General features: G+C 38.2%; 1 protein-coding gene across 1 annotated transcript in view; it reads right to left on the bottom strand.

The window, feature by feature from the left end:
* The window catches only part of LOC127367349 (collagen alpha-1(XIV) chain-like), a 111641-nt gene that overhangs the window by 22920 nt on the left and 66162 nt on the right, over window positions 1-22559 (bottom strand). The window contains exons 31-38 of the mRNA XM_051407111.1: window positions 21988-22130; window positions 21007-21116; window positions 14109-14267; window positions 11835-11912; window positions 10893-10979; window positions 6747-6800; window positions 4183-4278; window positions 3521-3574 (exon numbers count right to left, since the gene is read on the bottom strand). Coding sequence (XP_051263071.1) covers window positions 3521-3574; window positions 4183-4278; window positions 6747-6800; window positions 10893-10979; window positions 11835-11912; window positions 14109-14267; window positions 21007-21116; window positions 21988-22130 — 781 coding nt within the window. The remainder of the gene's footprint in view (window positions 1-3520; window positions 3575-4182; window positions 4279-6746; window positions 6801-10892; window positions 10980-11834; window positions 11913-14108; window positions 14268-21006; window positions 21117-21987; window positions 22131-22559) is intronic.

Below are 22559 nucleotides of genomic sequence, written 5' to 3'. Positions count from 1 at the left end.
AAAGACAAAACAAGAAATGTTCTTATAAAAACAACATCAGGACCTGTTAAACTATGAGTTAAGCCAGCCAAATGAGATATTAAATACATACATAATAGTTTTTCTTAACTAAAAATCCATTACAGACTAAACTTGAGCTGTAAGTCAGATTGGTTAGCACCTCTCTGACATCCTCTAGTGAATCTGGGCTCAGAGCCATAACAGAATCCACCGGCTTATTTAATTTGTCCCGGTCCTCAGACAACACAGCGATGGATAACACTAGCTGATGTACCTTGATACACACTGGTAAAAGTGTTCCTGCTCACATCAAACCTCACTGGAGTTTCTCAAGAAAGAAAATCCATCTCAGCAAGGAGACTATAAAGTTCATAAGCTTGATGAAAGCAAAAGTATTTTGTAGGACTGACCTGCACTCTCTCCACAATGGGTAGATACAGTAGTGCTGCATCAGGATCTACTTTGACTCAGTGTGTGGCTGAGATGGCGCTGAAAGGGCTTTTAGGGATGTTGGCACTTTTAAACAATTCGTACAATTCAGCTTAATAAATGTCTTCAGACATCTACAACAAATGACAAAAAAGTAGTATGCTTAATGGAAACATGTGCACAATGTCAGATTCTGCATACTTGATTTAAGCTCTAGAGGACAGTTTGATGATCAAATGTGGTGATAATGAGCTAATGGGCCAAGACAGTAAAATTGATTGAGAGGAATTAAGAAAATGATCTGGCAGGGAGCACTATCTAACACAGTAAGCCAAGGTTTATTCCGTGTACTAGTGCTGTTTGTTAGACTGACTTATAAAGACATTGCAACTCAGTGTTCACAGATCAGTCCCCTATTAGTCCAGACTGTCATATATCACTATAATAGATGTTAACAATTCATAGTAAAGTATATTTTGCTGTGTGTTTTCTAGAATCTGCTGTAGTCTTTTTACATAATCCAATTTTAAAAAATCACTATTATTTCTCATTTCAAGTCGGTCACATACTGTGGCATACAGTTACTTTGTATATATTGTCATATATTGTATATATTTTATTATTAAGGTACATACTTAGGCTCTTATTATATTTTTATTTTTTATTTATATTATACATGTATTTATTTTATATTTTTAAAATGTTTTACTTAGATTTATATACCTATATACATTTCTATTCTATATATATTGTGTTAGATATTGTAATATAATTATAATTTATATTCTTTAACAATGTGTGAGCACATGGAGCACCATTTCCTCCTGGGGGATCAATAAAGTATTTCTAAATCTGATTTTATTATGTTACCTCAGTGATGTATTTAACTCACCAGTCTAGTGGGAGGAAAGTAACACAGATTAAAAACTCTGGCTCTACACACCCCACGGTACAACCTCACAGGTGTTTTGACTTAATTAGCCCTATTAGATCTCAGCAGTGTGTGTGTGTAGACTGCGCTTAATTGGCCCTCTTGATGCACTTGGTGGCAACTTACAAAAATAGCCCCTTTTCATGGCATTTTGACATTTGACATTTTCACAAGTCAAAATGTCTGCAGTGAAAAGGTTCTTTTGGTGGGTTGAGTTTTGTGATGTTACATAATTCCCAGCATAGCTCTATTCAACTTCAATCTGAGCAGACGTGTAATTATTGTGCAGAATAACTTACAGATGTGAGAGTGTGCAAGTATGAGGCAGACAAAGCCACTGTTTGTAACTGCAACAAGTGTGTTTTGCAAGTAGTGTCTAGAGACATACTTTTACAAATATGTATTAATAATCTTCCTTAAACGCTGACTCTGTCCTTGGTCTTGTCCAGGTCTCCCAGTAGAAAACCATTAAATTAATTTAGTATTACCTCTGATTGGTTCACTGCCCAGTAATAGAGATACTGGTAATGATTATTCACATCTCAGTGATTCCATTAGACTGCTCCGTGTCTGTGTCCAAAAGCAAGTGTGTGTCAGCCCCTACACAAACCTTTACAACCAGTCCAAGCTATCAAGAGTACTGTTAACACAGACATTATACTGTAATATAATATTTTAGCTGCATGTAATAATGTTTAGATTAAGATGCATTTATATTTTTGTTTTGGAACTTTACCTTTAGAACAAGTAACAAAAAATGTATATATACGATGCAATCATTTCTGATTTTGTTTGCATCATTAAAACTGCAACATGTAGTAAGACAGAATTAAAACAGCAGTAACAAAGACACAAAGCAGTTTTACCATAATAAACTAATTATTTTGAAATTCTGTGATAACAGCCTCTGCTGCACCTACTGCACACAGATATTGAAACTATAGAGATAGCCGAGGCAGCCTAGCCTAGCCAATACAGTTAAATTTACAGATTTTTCTCTGGCAGTTGTCTGTAATTAAATAACATCCATTTTGATGAAGTGACATCTGAGGCAGTAGCTAAACTCCTGCTAACGTAACTAGTTTTATAGAGAGTCTCAATATTCAGATTTTGATTTGTGGAATAAATGTTATTTGTTTTGTTAAGCTTCCTTTAAAGCACACATTTAAATGTATTGCATATTTTGTATATTAATTTAATTTAAATAAATATTGGTAGTAGAAGGCAAACCCGAGTAGATTTACACCCTCTCAATCTCTGTTTGAATGTACACATTTTGTACGTAGATACGGCATTTTCCTTGCGCTTTCCCTGAAGATTACCTAAAGTCATAGTTCGGGTTGTTTTTTTTGTTGTTGCATTTTTTAGGTATTATATCTAGGTTGTTTGGTAATGATTTTTTTGGGTAAAGTCTAGAAATGCACTGAGGCATGGCTAGCTTTCTGTCAGACATACTGAAGATTTCAAAACCTTTTTTCTGAACCATACTGTGTATAGTATAGTATATAGGATAGTACAAATGACTATATGAATTAATTTGTCATTCTGTGGCACCGAGACATATTCATTATTTATAAACAAATCAACCAACAAATGTTCATGTCAGAAGCTTAGCTAGCTGAGAGAGTTTTAATAATTGCTGTGGCCTAAATAAATTTTTTTTCCCACACTGTTTGTCCACCTCAAAAAATTGTAAAATAATTTACACAGATAACCCATTTACAATAAAGTATATACAGTGAGTATATATTTGTGTATATATAAGTGAATTGTGTAATATAAGTCATGAGAAAAAGGAGTCAAATAATTGATTGAAGTTACAGAAATATGCCTTTATAGGGCAACAAGTCTAATTTCTGTAAGCCTGCAAAGCATATGGCACCTCAGTGATAATGGATATGGGACTCATTTGTATTCTTCACACATACTCACAGAGGAGAACAATGTATAAACATAGTCACTCACACACACACACACACACACACACACACACACACACACACAGCTAATTAGCTTATTTGGTTAAGACAAAAACAATGAAACCACTGCATGTCAGGCAGATTCAAAAGTAGTTGCCCCTCTTGGTTCTTCCTTTGTGATATTGTTGGAAAACACCTAGGTCACACTTCATGTAAATTTTTTTGAGAAATATTTTCTTACCATTTGTCCAGCTGGACCGGCCCCTCCTCTCTCTCCCTTCTCTCCAAGAGCACCCTGTAAAACAAACAACTTCATTACATCTCAGCTGGACCAGTGCTCATACCGATCGCTACCAAAGGACTGGAAAATCCAACATTAGTTATCTTAATAAGATGCTGGGCCACCCCTAGAACAGCTTCAGGGTGCTTTGGACAAGATCCTTCAAGGGTCAGGAAGTCTATTTAAAACATCCGTCAACATTTGTCAGTTTATAGCAGCAGGTGGTTGTCAGCTTAATACTAAGTCTGTTTCTAATTGCACCCATTTTGCGACCTTACTAGAGGCAGGTGGGAGTGAAATGGAAAACTGCACACTTTTTATGTTTCCATCATTATTGAATGTAGCACTGATGCTTGGGAAAACAGATTTTTTTTTGTTACCAGTTTAATTTCTAACAATGTTTTACTTCTGGACATTTCAGAATTCCACACATTCCACCCAAACATTAGAGCTACAGTAGTTCATTTTGAGAGAGAGCATTAAACAGCAGTTAAATTATTTTCACAGTATTTTAATCTTGAAATTATCACATAATTATGGAAACTTCCAAGATGGGGCATTCCACTCTTAAAAAATATGGCATCATCATACCCCCTTTCAGTATGCACACAAAAAAACCTTACCGGAGGACCCTGAATAGAGAGACCACTGGGCCCCTGAGGACCAGGTGGTCCTGAGGGTCCTGGAGGGCCAATCTCTCCCACTGGCCCCTGAGGTCCCTGTGAAAACAACACAATGGATTTCAGTATTTTAAAGTTTTGAACTATTTTTTTTTAGCAACATGGAGCAGAAATCCACAAAAACGTAAACGTCATCAATCCCATGACACTTGAAGCACTTGAAACTTAGGCTAAAAATTATTAAATCTAAACATATTAGATGTACAATTCCAGATCTTAGCTATATGGTGTGAATACAACTGAATCAGGTGCTTTTTCATTTTAAGGACACCAAACTTGCAAAGACGAAAGAAAGATTGGAGCACAATGATTAATTCACAGGCTTTAGCTGTGGGAACAAACTAATGTTTCAACGCTACTGAATCTTCAGAGTCAAAAATTATTATTTTTTGACTGATAAATTGACTAAATGGGCCGTATTTGTTCTTTGCAAGTAATGCCCATTTCCTTGAAACCTGCATTACACATACAACGTTCATCAAGTTAAAACTACAAACTCTGGTCAGCATCATCACCACATACATGGTGGGGACTTCCGCTGCCACTGGCTGCTGCCATAATGAGATCTACTACAGGAAACAGATTTAGACACTTGTCCATCCATCTATAATCAAGTTGTGCCGGTGTGGAGGCTTATTTGATCCATGTGTACAAGCTGCAGACAGAGTTCCTGCAGAGGGAGTCAGAAAAGAGGAATTCCTGCAAACCACCACTGATTCACAGCATTTGTATCTTGTTGGCTCAGCGGCAGTGGTAGCCAAAGTAATCTCCACTCTGGCTATATTTATTGTTTTACTGTTCAACCATTCAGTTACTGGCTTCATGGCTTATCCATGCAAACAATGAAAAGAAACTTTGGATCAAATATACATGAATGAAGTGGGAATAAAAATAAACAAAAGCACAGAAATATGGTGTTGAACTACTTGAAGAGATGAATCAATTTACAGACTGAAATTGAAATTACTTAAAAGTTTATTTTAATAACTGCACAATTTATATCCCATTTATCATTGCTTATACTGTAACAAGTAATGTATCCAAATTGATGAGTGAGAATGAATAAGGATGGATTCATGGAGAAGCTTGTCTAATACAGCAATATATTCCAACTCTTCAAATAAACTTGGCCGCAGCTGCAGAGGTACAAATGCTGCTGAAGTGTGATCTGGCAGTAGCAGGCATGCATTAATATATAAGTGTGTACTGTACTGTATGTGTGTGCCAGCAGGGCTGAAAACCACATCTTACTCCAAAACTAATACAATTACGCCCATCAAATATAACACACATGGCCTGCCTTTGTTTCTTTCTTGGGAATTTATAGTAAGATGTGCAAAGTTTTAAGTTCTGGGTGGGCCACTTCATGTACTGCACTCAATACACTGTCACTCAAAAAAGTCAAAGTGGGACATATGGTTGAGATAATCAACTTTACTTTATTGACTGACAGCCCTGTGTGTCTGAGCAGAAGTGGCAGGACCCCCTGTTGCGTCTTTCAAATAAAAGCTTCAAAACATATTTTCCTGCCTCTAAGATTAAATTACAAATGTGGGAACTAGCTATTGGTATTGAGAAATTTCCAACAGCATCAGGCCTTGTACTGACTGCCACAGCTGGATGGTTTGTAACAATTTGGAACAGACTGCCATAGCAAAACTACAGCAGATGCAAACTCTACAATAACTCTTTCCTTAATAGTCCAAGACAGCATTTGTTGGAACCGTATCTATTAAAGACAGGATAGTAGGAGTGGCGATAAGAGCCTGCCCTGAGTCTGAGGCCAAGTCTCGCCAGTTCACTCGGCATAAGGGTGCTTCACATGCAGTCTGGAGGATGGAGGGGACTGTTGTTGAAAAGGCTCTTTGTTTGTGAGTCAGGGCATTGCTTCACACGCCTAACTTATTTCTTTTTATCCTCTGATCAGAATGGGAGCTGTTGTGTCCCTGAAGGTAGAGGTGTGGACCTGCATGTTTGGATTATGTGTAAAATGTATTATTAATAATAGTCTTGCCTAGTCTTGGCTCCCCATTATTTTCATGGAGGAACAGGGTGAGGTGTGTTCGCCTCCAGTTGCAAAGTGACCCCGCCTCTTTGGCCTCACTTAGAGTTGGATCTGATTGAACTTTGAAATGTGAAATCATGAGGGTCTCCACTGTGCCGCCAGTTTGAGAGGGAGGGTGGGATTGAGCTCTCAACCAAGAAATATGGATTTTTCAGGGTTCAAGTTTAATTTTATTCAGCCAGAAAATTATGGAAATGATTGTAGCTTGCACAGTTTGTGCTTACAACCATGCCCACAATATTTCCTGTCCCGGCTGCTTTTCACTACGGACAGTCCAACCAGCTCATTACTGTTAACTACTTGGGTGCTTCTTCTTCCCCAGATGGGAACAAGTGACTCAACCACATGAAAGATGCAAGATAGATACAATTTGAGACTTATTAAATGCTGACAGTTCTGATCAAGAATAAATGGTCTTTGAAATTAAGAGAATTTTACAAACCGTCACTCCTGGCTCTCCTCTGTCTCCTCTGGCCCCCCTTATGCCTGGGCCGCCCTGAAACACAAACCAAACACACACTGTAAAAACAGCACATAATGAGAGTTTGCAAATTGTGCACCTACAAAGAAAGTAATGGCAAAGAAACACACCCCTGCAAAAAAATGTATCCACCAGACTCCCTTTCAAAGTAGACTGGAGCTCATCTTAAAAAAGATCTAATAAAACTGGAACAGCACAGTTCTTTGAAATGAATGGATTATGAATTTGATGGACTGAGGCCAACGCTGATCTGTGCTGTAAACTGCCCCTCTGAGGTCTGCACTTTATTACACTGCATCTGTAAGTAACAGCAGAGTCTGGAGCTGTAAACCTCAGGCTGACCCCTCTAGCCCCAAGGTTTATCCGGGGACAAACTACACACATCTGCTAATCATTGGCCCATTTGGGATACATCCTCTTCCTGTGTTTGCTTGAATAGGTCTCCCCCGGGAACGAGGGGGCGACTAGGTAGTTCCTACAGTATTTAGCCAGAGGTGATAGGAGGGATGGTTGCAAGGTCTCAGTTTAAACTAATGACAAGTCTGTTTGACCCAAGTTTTAAGCTAATCTGTTTGCTTTACCACGCAGGAGTCATTAACTCCCAGCGTTTCATCTATTTAAACAGCTTGAAAGAGAATCTGCTGCACTGACTGGTATATATCTCTTCAAATAGAACATGTATCAGTATTTATTGCTTACATCAAATTATTAAGCAGCTAAACATGATGTTTATGAGGCCTGTTTCCATATTTTCTACCACTGCACACTGTTGAAGAGTGGGTGCTTCCTAATATAAAACTCACATGCCCATATGTATGCTGAAATAGTTATTGGTTGCTGTAATGACTCCTCCTATCTATACAGGCCATGAAGGGATCTGTTCCACTGTAAAAGGTAAGGGACAAAAGTTCAACTAAGGCTAATACGAGGACGTCTTTTTAGTACAAAATAGTACCTTTAGTACCTCTTTGTATTTTCCTGGACAGTGTTTTCTTGCTGTGGAGGAATAATTTGTGGTAGATAGACAAAGGTTTGTTGCCAACAATAAACAATAAGACATCAACGGATGTTGTCTGTAGGTAATCGTAAACTAAGAATGCTATAGCCTCTATTAGCTTCATCTGAACTGAAATGCATTTTTTTCCACAGAACAAGGACTGTGGATTTAATCCCACATTAGCGTCTTTTAACAGTGGTTGATGGACGCTGATGGGGGATTATGCTGGGAAAGGAACAGCCAGTATGGAGAGGAGGTAGGACTACAGCAACCAATACTTCTACCTAACTACATATTGGTATGTCCAAATTGAAATAAGGTTTGAAATTTGAAATAAATACATTTAAAATAAGAACTGAAGAACCTTCTGGCAACGAAGACTGTGCTAACGTAAATTCTTGTTAGGAAAAAAACACATGTGTAATACACAATGATTGATTATGTTTGTCAGTTGAGCAATTTGTCTCTGCAAGTTGTTTTTAATGGATTTTTGCAAACAATGTGAGCCCATGACTTGTTGGAGGTCGGGCAAACCTGCAGAGAAATTGAAATTAGCTCCGACAGCAACAACACAACAACACAAATAATTGTGTTTGGATTTTTCATGGGCCTTTAATGGTGATAGAAAAAAGTACACCACCCCTATTATCAACTGAGCAATTTGATGCCGAAGGCAAATTTACATTTTTTTTTATTAAACAACACTTGGATCTCAAACAGCATGGGCACAATTCAATTTTAACAAACGGAGATGGCAGGCAGCACGTTTTCCTTAATGTCAGATTGATTGCTGACTGATGTTCGGTATTGAGCTGAATCTGTGCCAAATCAGACGGCACAGATTGCAATTCAGTTGGGGCAATCAATATTATTTCAAACATGACTCAAAGATTTACAAAACTGAAGAGGCCTGCTGCTGAGCGAGACAGGAAAAGACATACGTCTGACAGTGAACACAAACACTGAAATTGCTCTCAGGAAGAAAAGCACAACTGTGTATGGATGATGATGTAAGTGTAGAGCAGAAATACTGTCTTGTCTGTGTAGATATATTATTGACAAAAGTACATAGATTCTGTTTGATATCAAGATTTTCTGGACGAGATGTTTTGAACTTTAATAATCTCTATGATCAGATGGCACATACTAAAGTTCCATAATCCTTTTTAATAATTATTTGCTCTCCAGCTCATTTGCCTTCCAGTTCCTGGCACTTCTCTGTATGTTTAGACACTGCATCAGGTATCCCCATAGATCCAGGTATTTATTCATCTTTCTTCACACTCAGAGTGAGCAAAGTCTCAGTAGCACAACAACAAACTCTGTACACATCCATTGTTGGCAGTGAAACTCTCTGTTTTCACAGTCTGTTAGGATTTTTAAGGTTTTCCTGTCTGTAGGAAGCTTGTCTTCCACAGGGGATACAATACATGTATTGTGTTAACAACTGTTATATTGCGTTAACAAGGGGAATGTCATCACCTTTTCTTCATTCCTCAAAACCCCACTGACTATAGTGGGCAGTTTTAGCACAAAAGTGACTATGATTTCACCATTAAACCATTCATCTAGGCCCATATGCTGCAGTTAAAATGTGATTTAAGAAGCACATTTGATGCCGGAGGGAGAAACAGACACAGACAGAGAGACAGACGCAGGCACAGAGAGGAATTAAGTGATAATAAAAAAATAGAAAGAGAAGAAGAGCCTCAGGCATGAGGTGGAGGTAAAAGAGAAAACAGAGAAAAGAAGACAGAGAAAGACAATGAAAGGCTGAAAGCTATACAGTACTGTTATTGATCTGTAGTTTGGAGCAAGAGCAACAGAGTGAAAAAGAGAGAAAGAGAAAAGAGATGGAGGCGACAGAAGTAAAAGCACGGTATCAAGAGAAAATATGTCTAAAAAATGATCAACTACATTTTATTCTTGAATTAACAAGCATCTTATCTTGAGAGTTTAGTAGCATATTTCATTGTGCAAGAGGGACAAAGACAAAAACAAAGAGACGTAGAACTAGAATGGAGGGCTGTGGTCTGTGGACATAACCCCACAGATGAGTAAGTGGATCTGGCTCGGTGGACAGGGATGAAAATTGTGGGGATTGTAATCAGTTGTGATGAATGGAATCGCCATATAATTACTTTCTCAAACTATACCAGTGTTGATCCACACCCCTCTCATGTCCTCAGTACCCAAGAGTGGAGACAAAGAGAGAGAACTGAGAAGAAAATTAGAGAAAATAAAAGGGATACAGGGATGGGGGATAAAGAAGAGAGAAAGGAATGAAAAATGCATCGTGGGAGAGAGAAAGAAAGAAGAATAAAAAAGAGAGAATATAGACAAACGTCTCAGGCTTTAAATGAGCTCATTTACTCGCTCTCATCTCTCAGCCTCTATCTGGTTGTACCTGCTACAGCGTGAGAGGAATACAGCGTTTCTCTCTAACATACTGCCACGCCAATGAAAACGCCAAAGGATTTGTAATTGCACATTTCACTGATAAAGAGACTGTGTATGGATAGTAAATCAATTGTGTACAGACAGAATGCACTTTTGTACCTTTAAAAAATCCTCAGACTAACATATTTTGTATTTTTAGATTGTATTTATGTGCGTAAATACATTGTTTTTATGTTGTTGTTGTTTTGCAGACCAGCTTACTTCAATTTGCCCCTTCAGGGAAGAATTTCACAATTAAACTGAGCTGGATTGCATCGAGTTCTTTCCTTAACACTAAATTCCACAACAGGAAATTAACTTTTTACTTAGCTGTCAGAGAGGCTGTTTGACTCAAAGATTTACCAGCAGTGTTCTGTCTTGACAGTCCAAACACTTTTTCTGGGATAAACACAAACCTTTGTAATGAGGGTCTTGACAGTCAAAGTGAATGAGTGATTAGTTCAAGAGAGGAGGGAAAGAGAGGAGTATAAATACCATATATAATGATATAAAAAAAGAGACAAGCCATTGGAAAAACAAATGCAGAGAAGGAAGGAGACATCTACAAAGAGTTCCACACAGGCAGAATAGATTAATAGAAAAGACATCATACTGGATTGAGCACAGGAGTCTGAATAAGTAATCTAATGAAAGAATGAATGAGCTCTTACAGGGGGTCCGGAAGGTCCTGGAGGTCCTTTGCTGTCCTGGGAGCAGGTACAGGCATGAGGCATGGAAGGACACTGCTCCTCGACTCTCTAAAAACACACATAAATACATTGAGTGTACAGTGCACTTGCTCTGTACTCAGGCAAGACATGAGCAGCATCATTTAAAACTTCACCTAGGTACACCAGGAGCTTGCCAGCAAACAAGATAACGATGGTAAAATATTCATCATCACTCGGCAACTCGTCTCTGGTCTTTGGATCAGGTATTTGACTCCCAACTGTTGGAGCTGCTCGAGATATTAAACTTGTGGTACAAAACAATCGTTGTTTGCTTGGTCCCCTTGACTACTGATAAACTATTTTATATATATATAAATACCCTCCACCTCATGTTTGTGTTGAATAAAAACTTTTCTGACCTTTCTGTCAACAAAAGCAGATTGCAGAGGTGGAGGTACTTTGTTGTATCTGTTTGTTGTGTGGGTTTGTTTTATGCCTGGAGTGTTAATTGATAATTGGTGCTCTTATACAGGCACACTCCGACTGGACTTGTATATGTGTGAAAAAGACAACATTGTTTATTCTCGAAGTGCTCGTTAGATGCATTTCTATCACATAATTGAAATGACCCACCTGACCACAGGCACCATTAGCAGTGGCATTTCCTTGCCAGTGCTAATAGCCATTCATACAGATTCCAAGTAATTTGGCTTTAATTCTGGTTTTATCATTCTGGTTTCATCATAACTCAATTTGATCGTAACCACAATTATCACCCTAATTATCTAAGGCTGTAACAGTGAGACTGCACAGTCAGAGTGGAGAGGAAAGGAGAGGACAGGAGAGGAGAGGAGAGGAGAGGGGATGAGAGGAAGAAAATCATGTATTAATGTGTGTGAGCATGTGTGTTTCAGAGTATATACACATGTGTTAGTGTCTTACCAATGCTGGCAGCTCGCAACACTTATCTCTGCTGGCCCAGGATGTGCTGCAGATGATGTCAAACATCTGGAGCTGGAACTGCAAATACACACATACATGCATGAGTACACTTACAGACAAAACCAGTTCCATTAATACTCAATTACAATATTATCAGTTAAAACATTTCAAAATGCAGAAATAAAACAGAGGTGGCATTTCAACAGTAATATTATCCATGGTGTTTTGCAGTGATGTGGTTTTGTGGTGCTTCTGTGTCGATAAGAAACAAGAAACAGACAGTTTGGCTGCATATGAGCTCTAATGACCAGCTGAAAAGCGCTGGGAGACATGAAGTCTGCTTGATAGCTTCAACAAACAAAATGGATGTTCTGGAGGCTCCACTAGTCTTAAACTATAGACCAGGCTATAAATTAGGTCATGGGCTTGTGTCTGATTAATTTCTAAAGTTTATCATCATGACTGAAGAAACGACCCGCTGACATGTACTGTTTATTTCATTAGAAGGGCAGTTTCTAATATCTACATTTCTAAGGATCCAGAAACCAGACACTATACCCTAACCTTCAACAAAGCTCTGTATCAAACTTAATAGATGTATACATATCACAGACACAACTTCACATTAATTGGCTTCATGACTGTGAATCAGTTTTATCTAGGAAGTTAAATACACACAGACACGAACACAATGTTTCAGACTTGAATGAGATTCTGTCAACTAGTGGAAAACTGGGCGATAACAGTTTTTCTCTCTGCTTCTGTTTCAGTTACACGATCATAATGTTTATTACTTTACTTTAAGAGACGTCTCCTATATGGAAACATTGTTCCTGGTTTGGTCAGGTTTCAGTGTCCTCAATCTCATATCTAAAATGCCACAAATAGGCAATTTTTTTAGGAAATGTATGACAATAACATTTGACTTAAATTCCCATTTATTAATTACTACAAAGTAAAGGCCTGCCCGGCAGCCTGTGTGAAATGGCCTTATCCTAGTAATTATAGTCCTTCTATTACAGCACCACAGGGGGTCTTAGACTTAAAAGAACCGGGCAGTCTCAGCCAAACTGGAACTAACTTCGAGACCCAAAAGATACGCACTTACTGTGGGTTTTGACCCAGATTCACAGAAATGCTGGCCAGGCTGATTGAAACCCTGAGAAAAATGTCACGACTGTCATTATATGATTTAATTTATTCATGCTGATGTACAGTCACTTTCGTAATCCCCTAAATCAACTCATCACCTGAAAATCCACAGGCTCAGCTGTCATTATGAATGGGCAAAACACTCCCAATTTAAGAGTCCGTAGATAACAAGAAATGTCGCTCACTGTGGAGCCTGAAACAAAGTAGTTCTTCAACTTAAGACTTCACTTCAGGCCAACCGAGAGTGCACATAGCAAAATAGAATAAAATGACTGATTTGTATTCTTCACGTTAGAAGCCAGGTAAAGCTACCATTATGGTTTCCTAACAGATCTAAGACCTTTCGAAACTCGACAGACACCACATACCGTTGAATCAACAACCCTCCTCTTTACTGGCCACTAAAGAACAGTCTGGTGGTAATTGGAAAATATTTCACATTTTCTATATTTCTCTTTATAAAAACCTCTTAATGCAGCATTTTCCAGCTGATAATTTTCCTTGGAGCAGCTAAGAAGTATAAATTTACTAATTGCAGCGCTCATTATTCCCAGAAGCCCTGGATGGCTCACCTTCTCTTGCCTTTTTGAGTGCCTGTGTGTGAAGCACAGCTAACAAAGTATATGTAAAGCACTTTGTACATTTCCACTTGCAATAAATAAAATGAACTCCAACTGAGTGACTCACTGAAATGGTTTTGGATATTAATGGTTGCAATTTTATAGGCCATAATGGTTCACACAACACTTTGCTGATTGATCACTGCAATCAATGCACAAGCGACAATTATAACAGCCAGATGATTATCACTTGATTAAAGTAGAATTTCATTTATTATTTCTTTAACTATGGTTTACAACATACAGCTAGACCTGCAGCTGTCTAGCGAGTGTTATTTTCCATGACTATGTCAAACCGATTGTGAAATAAATTCTGGCATGTTACACTAACTTGAAGATTTTGACAACCCTCCCATATTCTACAGCCCTGATAAGCTTCTTCTACTTCCTGTCTAAAGAACAGATCACATTTCAAATACCAGTAGGTACCTTGAACATAGCGGTATGCAGTCACCCTCTATTCAGAGAGCACTTAATGATGCAGACAAGAATTCATACTGACTGGAGCAGAGCTGTCCCGTCTGCCTCTGGACCGAACCATCCTCCCGAGGATCTCCACTCCATCGGTGGTAATGTTCCCAGCAGCATTGATGGACTTCTCCCCAACCACAGAACAATCTAACACCACCTTTACCGATGTCTTGCTGATGGTTACATGGAGCTGTGTGGCAGAAAGAGGATAAGGTAAGAAAAACTACAGCATAAAGGATCTGAAAACTTCTTTTTGACGCAAATACCTTGAGATTGCAATAAAACAACAGTTTAAAAAAATACAGATGGGCTGTCCGCATTATTTTAGCAAGTATTTTGTCTCAATAGTCTACAGTAGCAGTCCTAGTAATAGTCCCAGATTAGTCTGTATTACCCATCATCATTGTCGTAAATATATAACCAGACATAAACACAAACAACTGAGAGGATAGACTCAATAAAACAGAGTTGTAACATAATTTTAAGTGCAGCATTTTCACAGGTCTTGCATTTCTAATCAGCTAGAATAGAAAATGTTTGACTACCTCTTGTGTGTATGTGCAGCAACAACAATAGACACGTCTTTACTGACTAGTAAAGACGTGTCTATTATTGTTGCTTATTGTTACAATGACAATAAGTTCCTTTGCCTATGTGGGGCTTTTATAAACGCAGGCCCAAAGCATCTAAGCACAGAAATTGGCCCGTCCAGGTAGAGTCTGAGCTCAAACTGCCTCCTTAGAGGAAACCACTGCCAGTGCCATGAACTGTGAAATTCACCTGGTGGCATGGTTAATGAGCACAGAGGGCTGCATCCTCCCCAAAGATAGTAATAAATTAGACTATTAGCACCTCCATGTTTCACAATTATGGGAGGTTTTATATCACTCTATCACACCTTCAATAAAAATACACTGCAAGTCATAGGAACAAGAAACACACACACACACACACACACACACACACACACACACACACACACAGTAACAACGTGCAGCTAATGTGAAGTTAGACTAAGTTCATATTCGAGTGTCAGAGCTCATTCCTTGGCTGACGTCTGGACGGCTGCTTTATAATGACTTTCTGTTCTCATCCTCCATTCTGCACACTTCACTGGGCATGGTGTGTGTGTGTGTGTGTGTGTGTGTGTGTGTGTGTGTGTGTGTGTGTGTGTTGCACTTTCGTGATATATGATGAAAATCCTCTAAGGCGCAGACATTTTGCCGGTATTTTGTGGCATTTAGTGGTTTCAGTTAAGGTTAACATTACTGTGTTAGGAATGAATATAGGACAATAGGGAAATGTCTAAGGTATGTAAATGTATATGTGTGTGTGTCTGTGTGTGTGTGAGACTCTCCCTCAGGCTAGCTGGTTCCTATATTTACTCCAGCAGTACTCAGACTTATTTTCAGTGTGGAGGAAGTTTATTCTTGAAAATTGACTATTTGAAGCATTCTTTTCTCACACTTGAGCTATATGAAATAAAAAATGCAGCCAACAGTAGCAGGCATCATAAAATGTTACTATTATGCTTATTTTTAAGCAACTGCTTTTTGGGGGGCTTTATTCTCTCAGTTTAGCATACTATGCCTAATACTTTAATGACTTAGATTTGCAAACATATAAAATCATCCATCAAAGTACTCCACAATCCTTTTTAAAATGCTCTTTACAGTAAAAGCTGACATGCATATGATACACATTTCCCCACCATATTTCTACATACGGACATTTACAGATTGTGGATGATGCATTTCAGACATGGGAATGTGTGTTTCCTTTCCTTTTTCACTGTGCAATATAAAAATCTACTTGTAGAGACATAAAACTTAATATCTTACAGTGAACATGATGGGATTTCATTGTTGTAATAGTTATTACTTAACTCCAGAATAAAGTCTATACCACAATAAAATGAATGAAGGACCAGTGTTCTTAAGCTTTACGTGCTAAAAGTGATGTTTAAAAGTAAGGAAAACCACAAGAGCATCTCAACCTTCCATACATTTGTTTTTCAGCTAAAATTCTACTCTGTACACTTACTTATGTTGGTCATGTTACTCATGATCGCACTGTGACAGTATCTGAGGGCTGTATATAGTGCAGATTTATTGTAGAATTACATAGATAAAAAATTTGAATGGGCTTCTGACATGAACGGATGACTTTAAAGCTAATTTAAACATTACAAAGAAGTTTTTTTGTTGGATTTTCTTGCTCATCTGAGACTCATTAGAAAACCCAGAGACCGACAGGAGACAAACCTCACAATTGACATTTGGGATCAGTTTTATAGGCCAGCATTCACAACAAAGAAAAACAAACTTTTTTTCACTCTGTGCTAATGCTGGCAGGTCAAACGGCTGGAAACTACAGGATCCATCCACAGCTAACACTCCTGCCAGCACAAGATGAATTAACCTCTCACACATACACTGTTTTGTACTTTCTAATGCTACTCCTGTCTAACACATCAGCATTATCTTTCTTTAATACAGGGCACCTCATTTGTTCTTTGTGTCTCTTTGTCAGACGACGGTTTTATTTTGTCTTTATCAGAGCTCTTTTTCCTTATCATTTTTTCAAACAAAAGACAAATTACTTTTTATTTTCTGAACCACTGACGGTCCTACGTTATCTTCTGTCATGTTGCACATGTAATAGTAATAGTAATTTAGCAAATCGAATAACAACTATGTTGTACTTTACTAGCAAAAACCCAAAAGACTGAGCTATCAGCTTAACATTATCTTTACTCAATATAACTGTCAAAACAAGGAAAAAATCAACAGGAAGAGAAGACTGCTCTAGACAGATTTTGACTTTCTTTAATAGTCTTATTCTCTGGGTGTCGTTATCATTCAACACCAAATTACTTACTATTATAAGAAAATGAAAACAGCAGTTTCAAAGTTTATACTAGAGCATTTCAGGGATTACCATCTTAACAAAGAAATATTAAAGAAGGAGAATGACATTGAAGAAACATTAAGAAATGGAAAATAAAGGTAGCATCACTTTATCTCCCCTCTTGGTAACTAAACACAAAATGAAATGTATCTCTGATACAATGATGCAACTGGAAAATTGGAGCTCAGACAAACACACACTCAAATTGTTTTGGCAGCGGTTAAACATGCAGTGTAAGATAATGTGGACTGAGGAATATGAGGCTATCAGGATGTCTGCTGACTCAGCTGTCTCTGACCTGCACTTAAAAATGTGCATGCTCGCTTATGCATGCCTGAATTGAGTGTGTGTGAGTGTGTGCATACAGTGGGCTTCTCTATGTGAATGGCTGCTTGTAAAGCTTGTATGATTTTTTTGATTGTGTACATGTATTGTATGTTTGAGCTTTTACATGTATGTATGTATGTATGTATGTGTGTATGTTTCTCTTTACCTCCAATATGTGTTTTCTCATTTCCTGTCCTCTCTAGTCAGCAATATTTTCACTCAAAAATGCTGCTTTCACGATGGATTAAAACAAGCTAATGCACAAACTGCATTTTTAACTTTTATACAAAGTTAGCTACTTCCTGTTGGATGACCACTTCTTAGGCACAGATGTTTTGTTATGCGGGGACAAAAAAGTTAAACAAATGTTTTATTAGAGCTGGAGACATTTGTCAGCCACATTCACGTATGGATTTTTTTAAACAACAGTAACAGCAGAAATTAAGTTAGCTCTATATCTCTGCCCCGATATTTGTGGAAACAATTATGATTAATATGCTTCTTCTTTTTTAAACACGAAACAACTGCAGTGTTGACAGGCTACTCATGATATGAGTTTTGTCTGTGATACAAAGAACTCTTTTTGAGAAACAATTATTTCAGGTCTAATTTGCACTTAGTATTCAATTTGTGGTCTTGTTTGTACAAATGTAATCTGTCATAATCCAATACAGTAGCAACAAAAATAATTCAGATGTTGCTTCAAGTTACTCTCAATTCTCTGAAATGTTGCTTTGAGAGAGAGTTGTTCCAGTAGTAGTAGTAAATAAAGAACATGCAATTTTGATAATAGTCTTTATTTAAACATGCTAGTATGTGTGGCACTAATGCTGTACTTTCAGATGAAGATAAAAATACACTTGGTTTTACTCAAATGTCTTGCTATTCATAAACTACCTTAAAAGTGTCACACAAAAAAAGTTAATTTAGCTCATGTACAGTATTTATTTTTGTCTCTGTCTAATTCCTGCCACCTCATCAGTCTCCTGAAGCCCCATCCAGACAAACTGGAAAAGCTTATCACCCTTTCTTACTCTATCATAACAAAAATGTCTGGAGACAAAAACTTTAAAGTTAACACACATTTGCAGTGTTTGCATTTTTGCTTCCATCTGGGGTAACACTTTATTTGGATAGTCCACCTACACAGAGTTTATAGAGTATTTGTAACATTTCAACAGCTTATTAGTTGAGATTCAACAACCGTTTTGTGACATCACACCACAGTGGTGAGGGTTTGGTTTTTGTTTAGGCATTATAATTTCTTCTTCTTTCCAAGAAGCTACCAACATTTATAGAAACAGCTTTTTAATAAAAATGTATGAACGAATGAATTAACAGTACATTTTGAATGTCACTCTGTGAAATATTGTGGATTACTGCAAGTTAGAAAACTCCAAAAACACTGGTGCAAATGATTTCCTGAGTGTACATTTTTACAGCACACAAGCACAGCTTTAAGTGCTCTCTAATATTTTTAATGTGAGGCATTTAATCATTTTGGGAGTTACAGAAAAAGTGTTTTCTACACTCCTGGATGTGGCTCTGAGCAATATGTGAGTTATACTGCAGGTAACTTCTTTTTTCTACGTCTATATGTCTCTATATTTTTCTGCCTGTTTTTCTCTTTGTCTCAAGCTCACTGTTATATTTATTTCTCTCTCTGTTCTGCTTTCCCCCTCCTTCACCTGTCTCTGTTTTCTGTGTTTTCTCTCAGTCTGTGTGTGTGTGTGTGTGTGTGTGTGTGTGTGTGTGTGTGTGTGTGTGTGTGTGTGTGTGTGCTTCACTGAGCAGTGACAGATCCTGCTGGGTATTCCTGCTTTCACATGAGGTGTCTTCATATGGTAATCCCTTCATAACGGACACACAAACATGCACACGCACATGGACACTCCGCTTATTCACTTGTCATCCTGTCTAAACGGAGATGAACACTTCCCCTTGCCAGGCAGTCTCCTGCATCTGTTCCCTCTCTCAACATTGTCATGTTCTCCAACAGAAAGACAGAAAACAATGGAGAAAACAAAAGGCACAGAGAATGATGGACAGCTTCTCCCTGACATTTTGAGAATTGAGATAAAGAAAGACAGACAGAAAGTTGGTGGGCTGCTGTTGGTTTGTTTTCAGCACAAATCCACAGAGAGTCCCAGGAAAGAAAGTACACAACAGCATCTCTACGGCAAAAAACAGTATTGTCTATAAAGACTTACTCTTTTAAAATGTAACAAAACAAAACATGCAAATGTCCATTTCCATCAGCCCTGTTGAAGTAAATACACCCCCTGAACACTGAAGTTTATTCAGAGAACATATCCACAAAGACAAAAGGATTGATTATTGTTCGGTGAGATGTTATTAATATTATTTTGTTTCGCCTGATGTTGTTGACATCTCTTGCCAAAGTGTTTTGCAATGTGAATTTGTCATTCACTGGGCCTGTCAAGGCCAGACCAATGTCATTATTTATTCAGTAGGAGCATTTGCATCACTATTTATTCCATCATTTCTTTTTTTACAAAACACTTTCTCGTCTCAAGTGAGCAGAAGATTGTCTTTTATTGAGGGAATGTCATCAAAATTGGCCATTTTCATTCAGTCTGACTAATTTGATACAACATAATTTACATAAAAACATTTGGCTAGAATCCCGGTGATTGAGGGAAATATGAAATATCTTTGTCAGAGAATCAGCTGAGAGGACAAAGTAATCTCTCTGGTGGCCCAGTCTGAGGACACCGGGGAATAGTAATAACAACAAAATCATGGAAACTAATACAACTACCATAGATTTCCCTTCTTTATAATGATGTTTATACAGTGTGTTTGTAGATGCACTCATCGAAACCTGGTCTATGTTATCTAAACATTAAATGTACTTTGTGGGACGTATTACATTTGTGTGGCACTGATAAAAATGGCATTGATAAATTTGGCAAAATGGCTCTGGGATTATTAATTCATCTACGGATTTAGTTTGACTATTTAGTCTGTAAATGTTAAAAATAATGACATACAGTATGTCCACTATAACTTCATCATGGGAGACCACACAGAGGTCTTAAAGGTTGATGAAATCTGCAGTTTCACGCCCACTCCTACACTCCACTGGTTTAAAAAATAAAATAAAATTGGAGTAGAAAAAGCAGTGGAGAGTGGGAGGGAGAGACAGAAGAGGGAGGAGGGCTATCATCACCTGCACACACACTCACTCACCACAGCAGTGTTGACAGGTCAAGAGAAAGAAAAAATCCAGCCCAGGAGCCACTGGAAAACCACCCAACAGCTTCCACAACTTCAAAAACATCAAAATACAGTCCATCTTCCTCATTTTTGTCTCAACAGCTTGGCAGAAAGCTTTTTGCCTTCTCTGTCCCCTTCTGCTCTGCAGAGCTTCAGTGCGCCCTTTCTGAATATTTATCTGAAAAACTACTACCTAAAAATTAAAACGATTGTGTGAACCTGATATGTGATTCAAACTGGTGCTGAAGTGTTTATAGTTCTAATGGACTTGCTGTACACAAAGACATTACACTGATTTTACTTTCTGACCAGCAGCTCAAAACCTCTTACCTTGTTATAATGATATGTAACATGTACATAAAACTATAACCAGCAAATGTAATCCTTTACTTTATAAATGACTAAAATGATTTGTTGACGTTATTTTTACCACACATCTGTGAAAGACTAACCTTGTGAAAGCTGCCATGGAAGATTTTTTTGATTTCATTTCCTTCAAAGGTGACGGTCTGGAAGTCTCCTCTGTAGTCATTGTTGAAGAACGTCAAGGTCTTTCCAGAGTCTGTGTGAGGCAACAGAATTGGTGGTGAGGTGAGGACAGAAAGGGTTGATGTTCACATCAAGTAGAAACTTGTACACACTATTGTCTCATGTTTCCTTGCTTTTGTTTTAAATTTAAGCCCATAAAACACTTCTAAACAAGTTAGGAATTCTTCTGACATGGCTGACCAAATGACCTTTCCCCTGCAACGTCTTCCAGCTACTCCTGGGGATCCCAAGATCATCCAGCTGGTAATTTAATCTCTTTGGCAGGTCAGGGGTCTGCCCTGGGTCTCCTCCAAGTCAGTGGTGTCTGAAACACCTCTAAAGATTGACGCCTGAGGTGAGTTTATGTTGTGTGCAGTGTTTCTGTGACATTGTTTATCATAGTTTGATACAAACCTGGTAAATTTTATGACACCATTTTTATCATCATCACATCTGTTCTGGCTTTAAAAAACTGGCTTTATATCAAATTCTGATCTCCAGTTACAAACTCTACAGCATCTGAGGAGCAGCACCTCTAAGTCTGAGGTCATAGTGCTTTCCCAGACTAATGGCATGTCTCGTTTGGGGAGGGGTAAATAAGGGAGGGCCTACCACAAACAGAAGAGCTCAGGTATCTCTGCAACTTAACTCATGTAAAGGTACATTATATTGCATCAAAAACGTAGCGGTAGCCCAGCTGTAATTAGTGATTTCTTTCCAGCCGCACTAAAATCTGCTGCATTATGCTCTCTCATGCTTTATTTGGAGACACTGGGACCGCGGGAGCTGCGGCACACATCTGCCATTTGAGTTTGTACTAATGATGTGTTGTGATGCAGGGGAGACAAAGAAAAGATGAAGAAGAAAAAAAAAAAAAAAAAAAAACGTGAGTGGTTCACACTTACTGTCCAGGATCAGTCCCACCAATGGCTCATTGTCCTTGTTGAGGATTTCCCACAATGCAAAGGGCTCTGGCGGGGTCTCAGGAAGTAGGCGGATCATCATAGAAATTGTGTAGTCAGAGGGTAAACCTTCAGGGTGAAGGTACCTGGTACACACACACACACACACAAACACAGAAGCAGATAGTGAGTGAGCTTAGCTGTGCCCTAAAGGCATGTATCCACTAGGTGTCTTTTTCAAAGTGCCACTGTCTCTTTTCAGCTTTTGTGAATGCTTTTAGAGTGCTTTCTGCAGCCTGAGACTGTCTTTGAGTGCCAGCTTCTTTTTGATCACAGAGCCTAGGCCTTTTTTTGTGCCGCTGCCTTCGAGCAGTTCAGGTTCAAATTATCTCAGCTTCAACTTTTCAGAGCACTCGTCAATGTCACTTTTCACCAACTGAACAATCACAGAACAGGAAGCTAAAGTTAAAACTGGCTGACGGTAAAAACCAAGAAAAAGCTAGAAATGACAACATCACAGCAAGAAAGACATTACAGGAGCACATTTGAAGCCACTGAATGCTCCTGTATGCATG

This window comes from Dicentrarchus labrax, unplaced genomic scaffold, assembly GCF_905237075.1.
Source record: "Dicentrarchus labrax unplaced genomic scaffold, dlabrax2021, whole genome shotgun sequence".
Classification (NCBI taxonomy): Eukaryota; Metazoa; Chordata; class Actinopteri; family Moronidae; genus Dicentrarchus; species Dicentrarchus labrax.
Note: the sequence above shows the minus strand (reverse complement) of the source record. Positions and strands in the feature narration are given on the sequence as shown.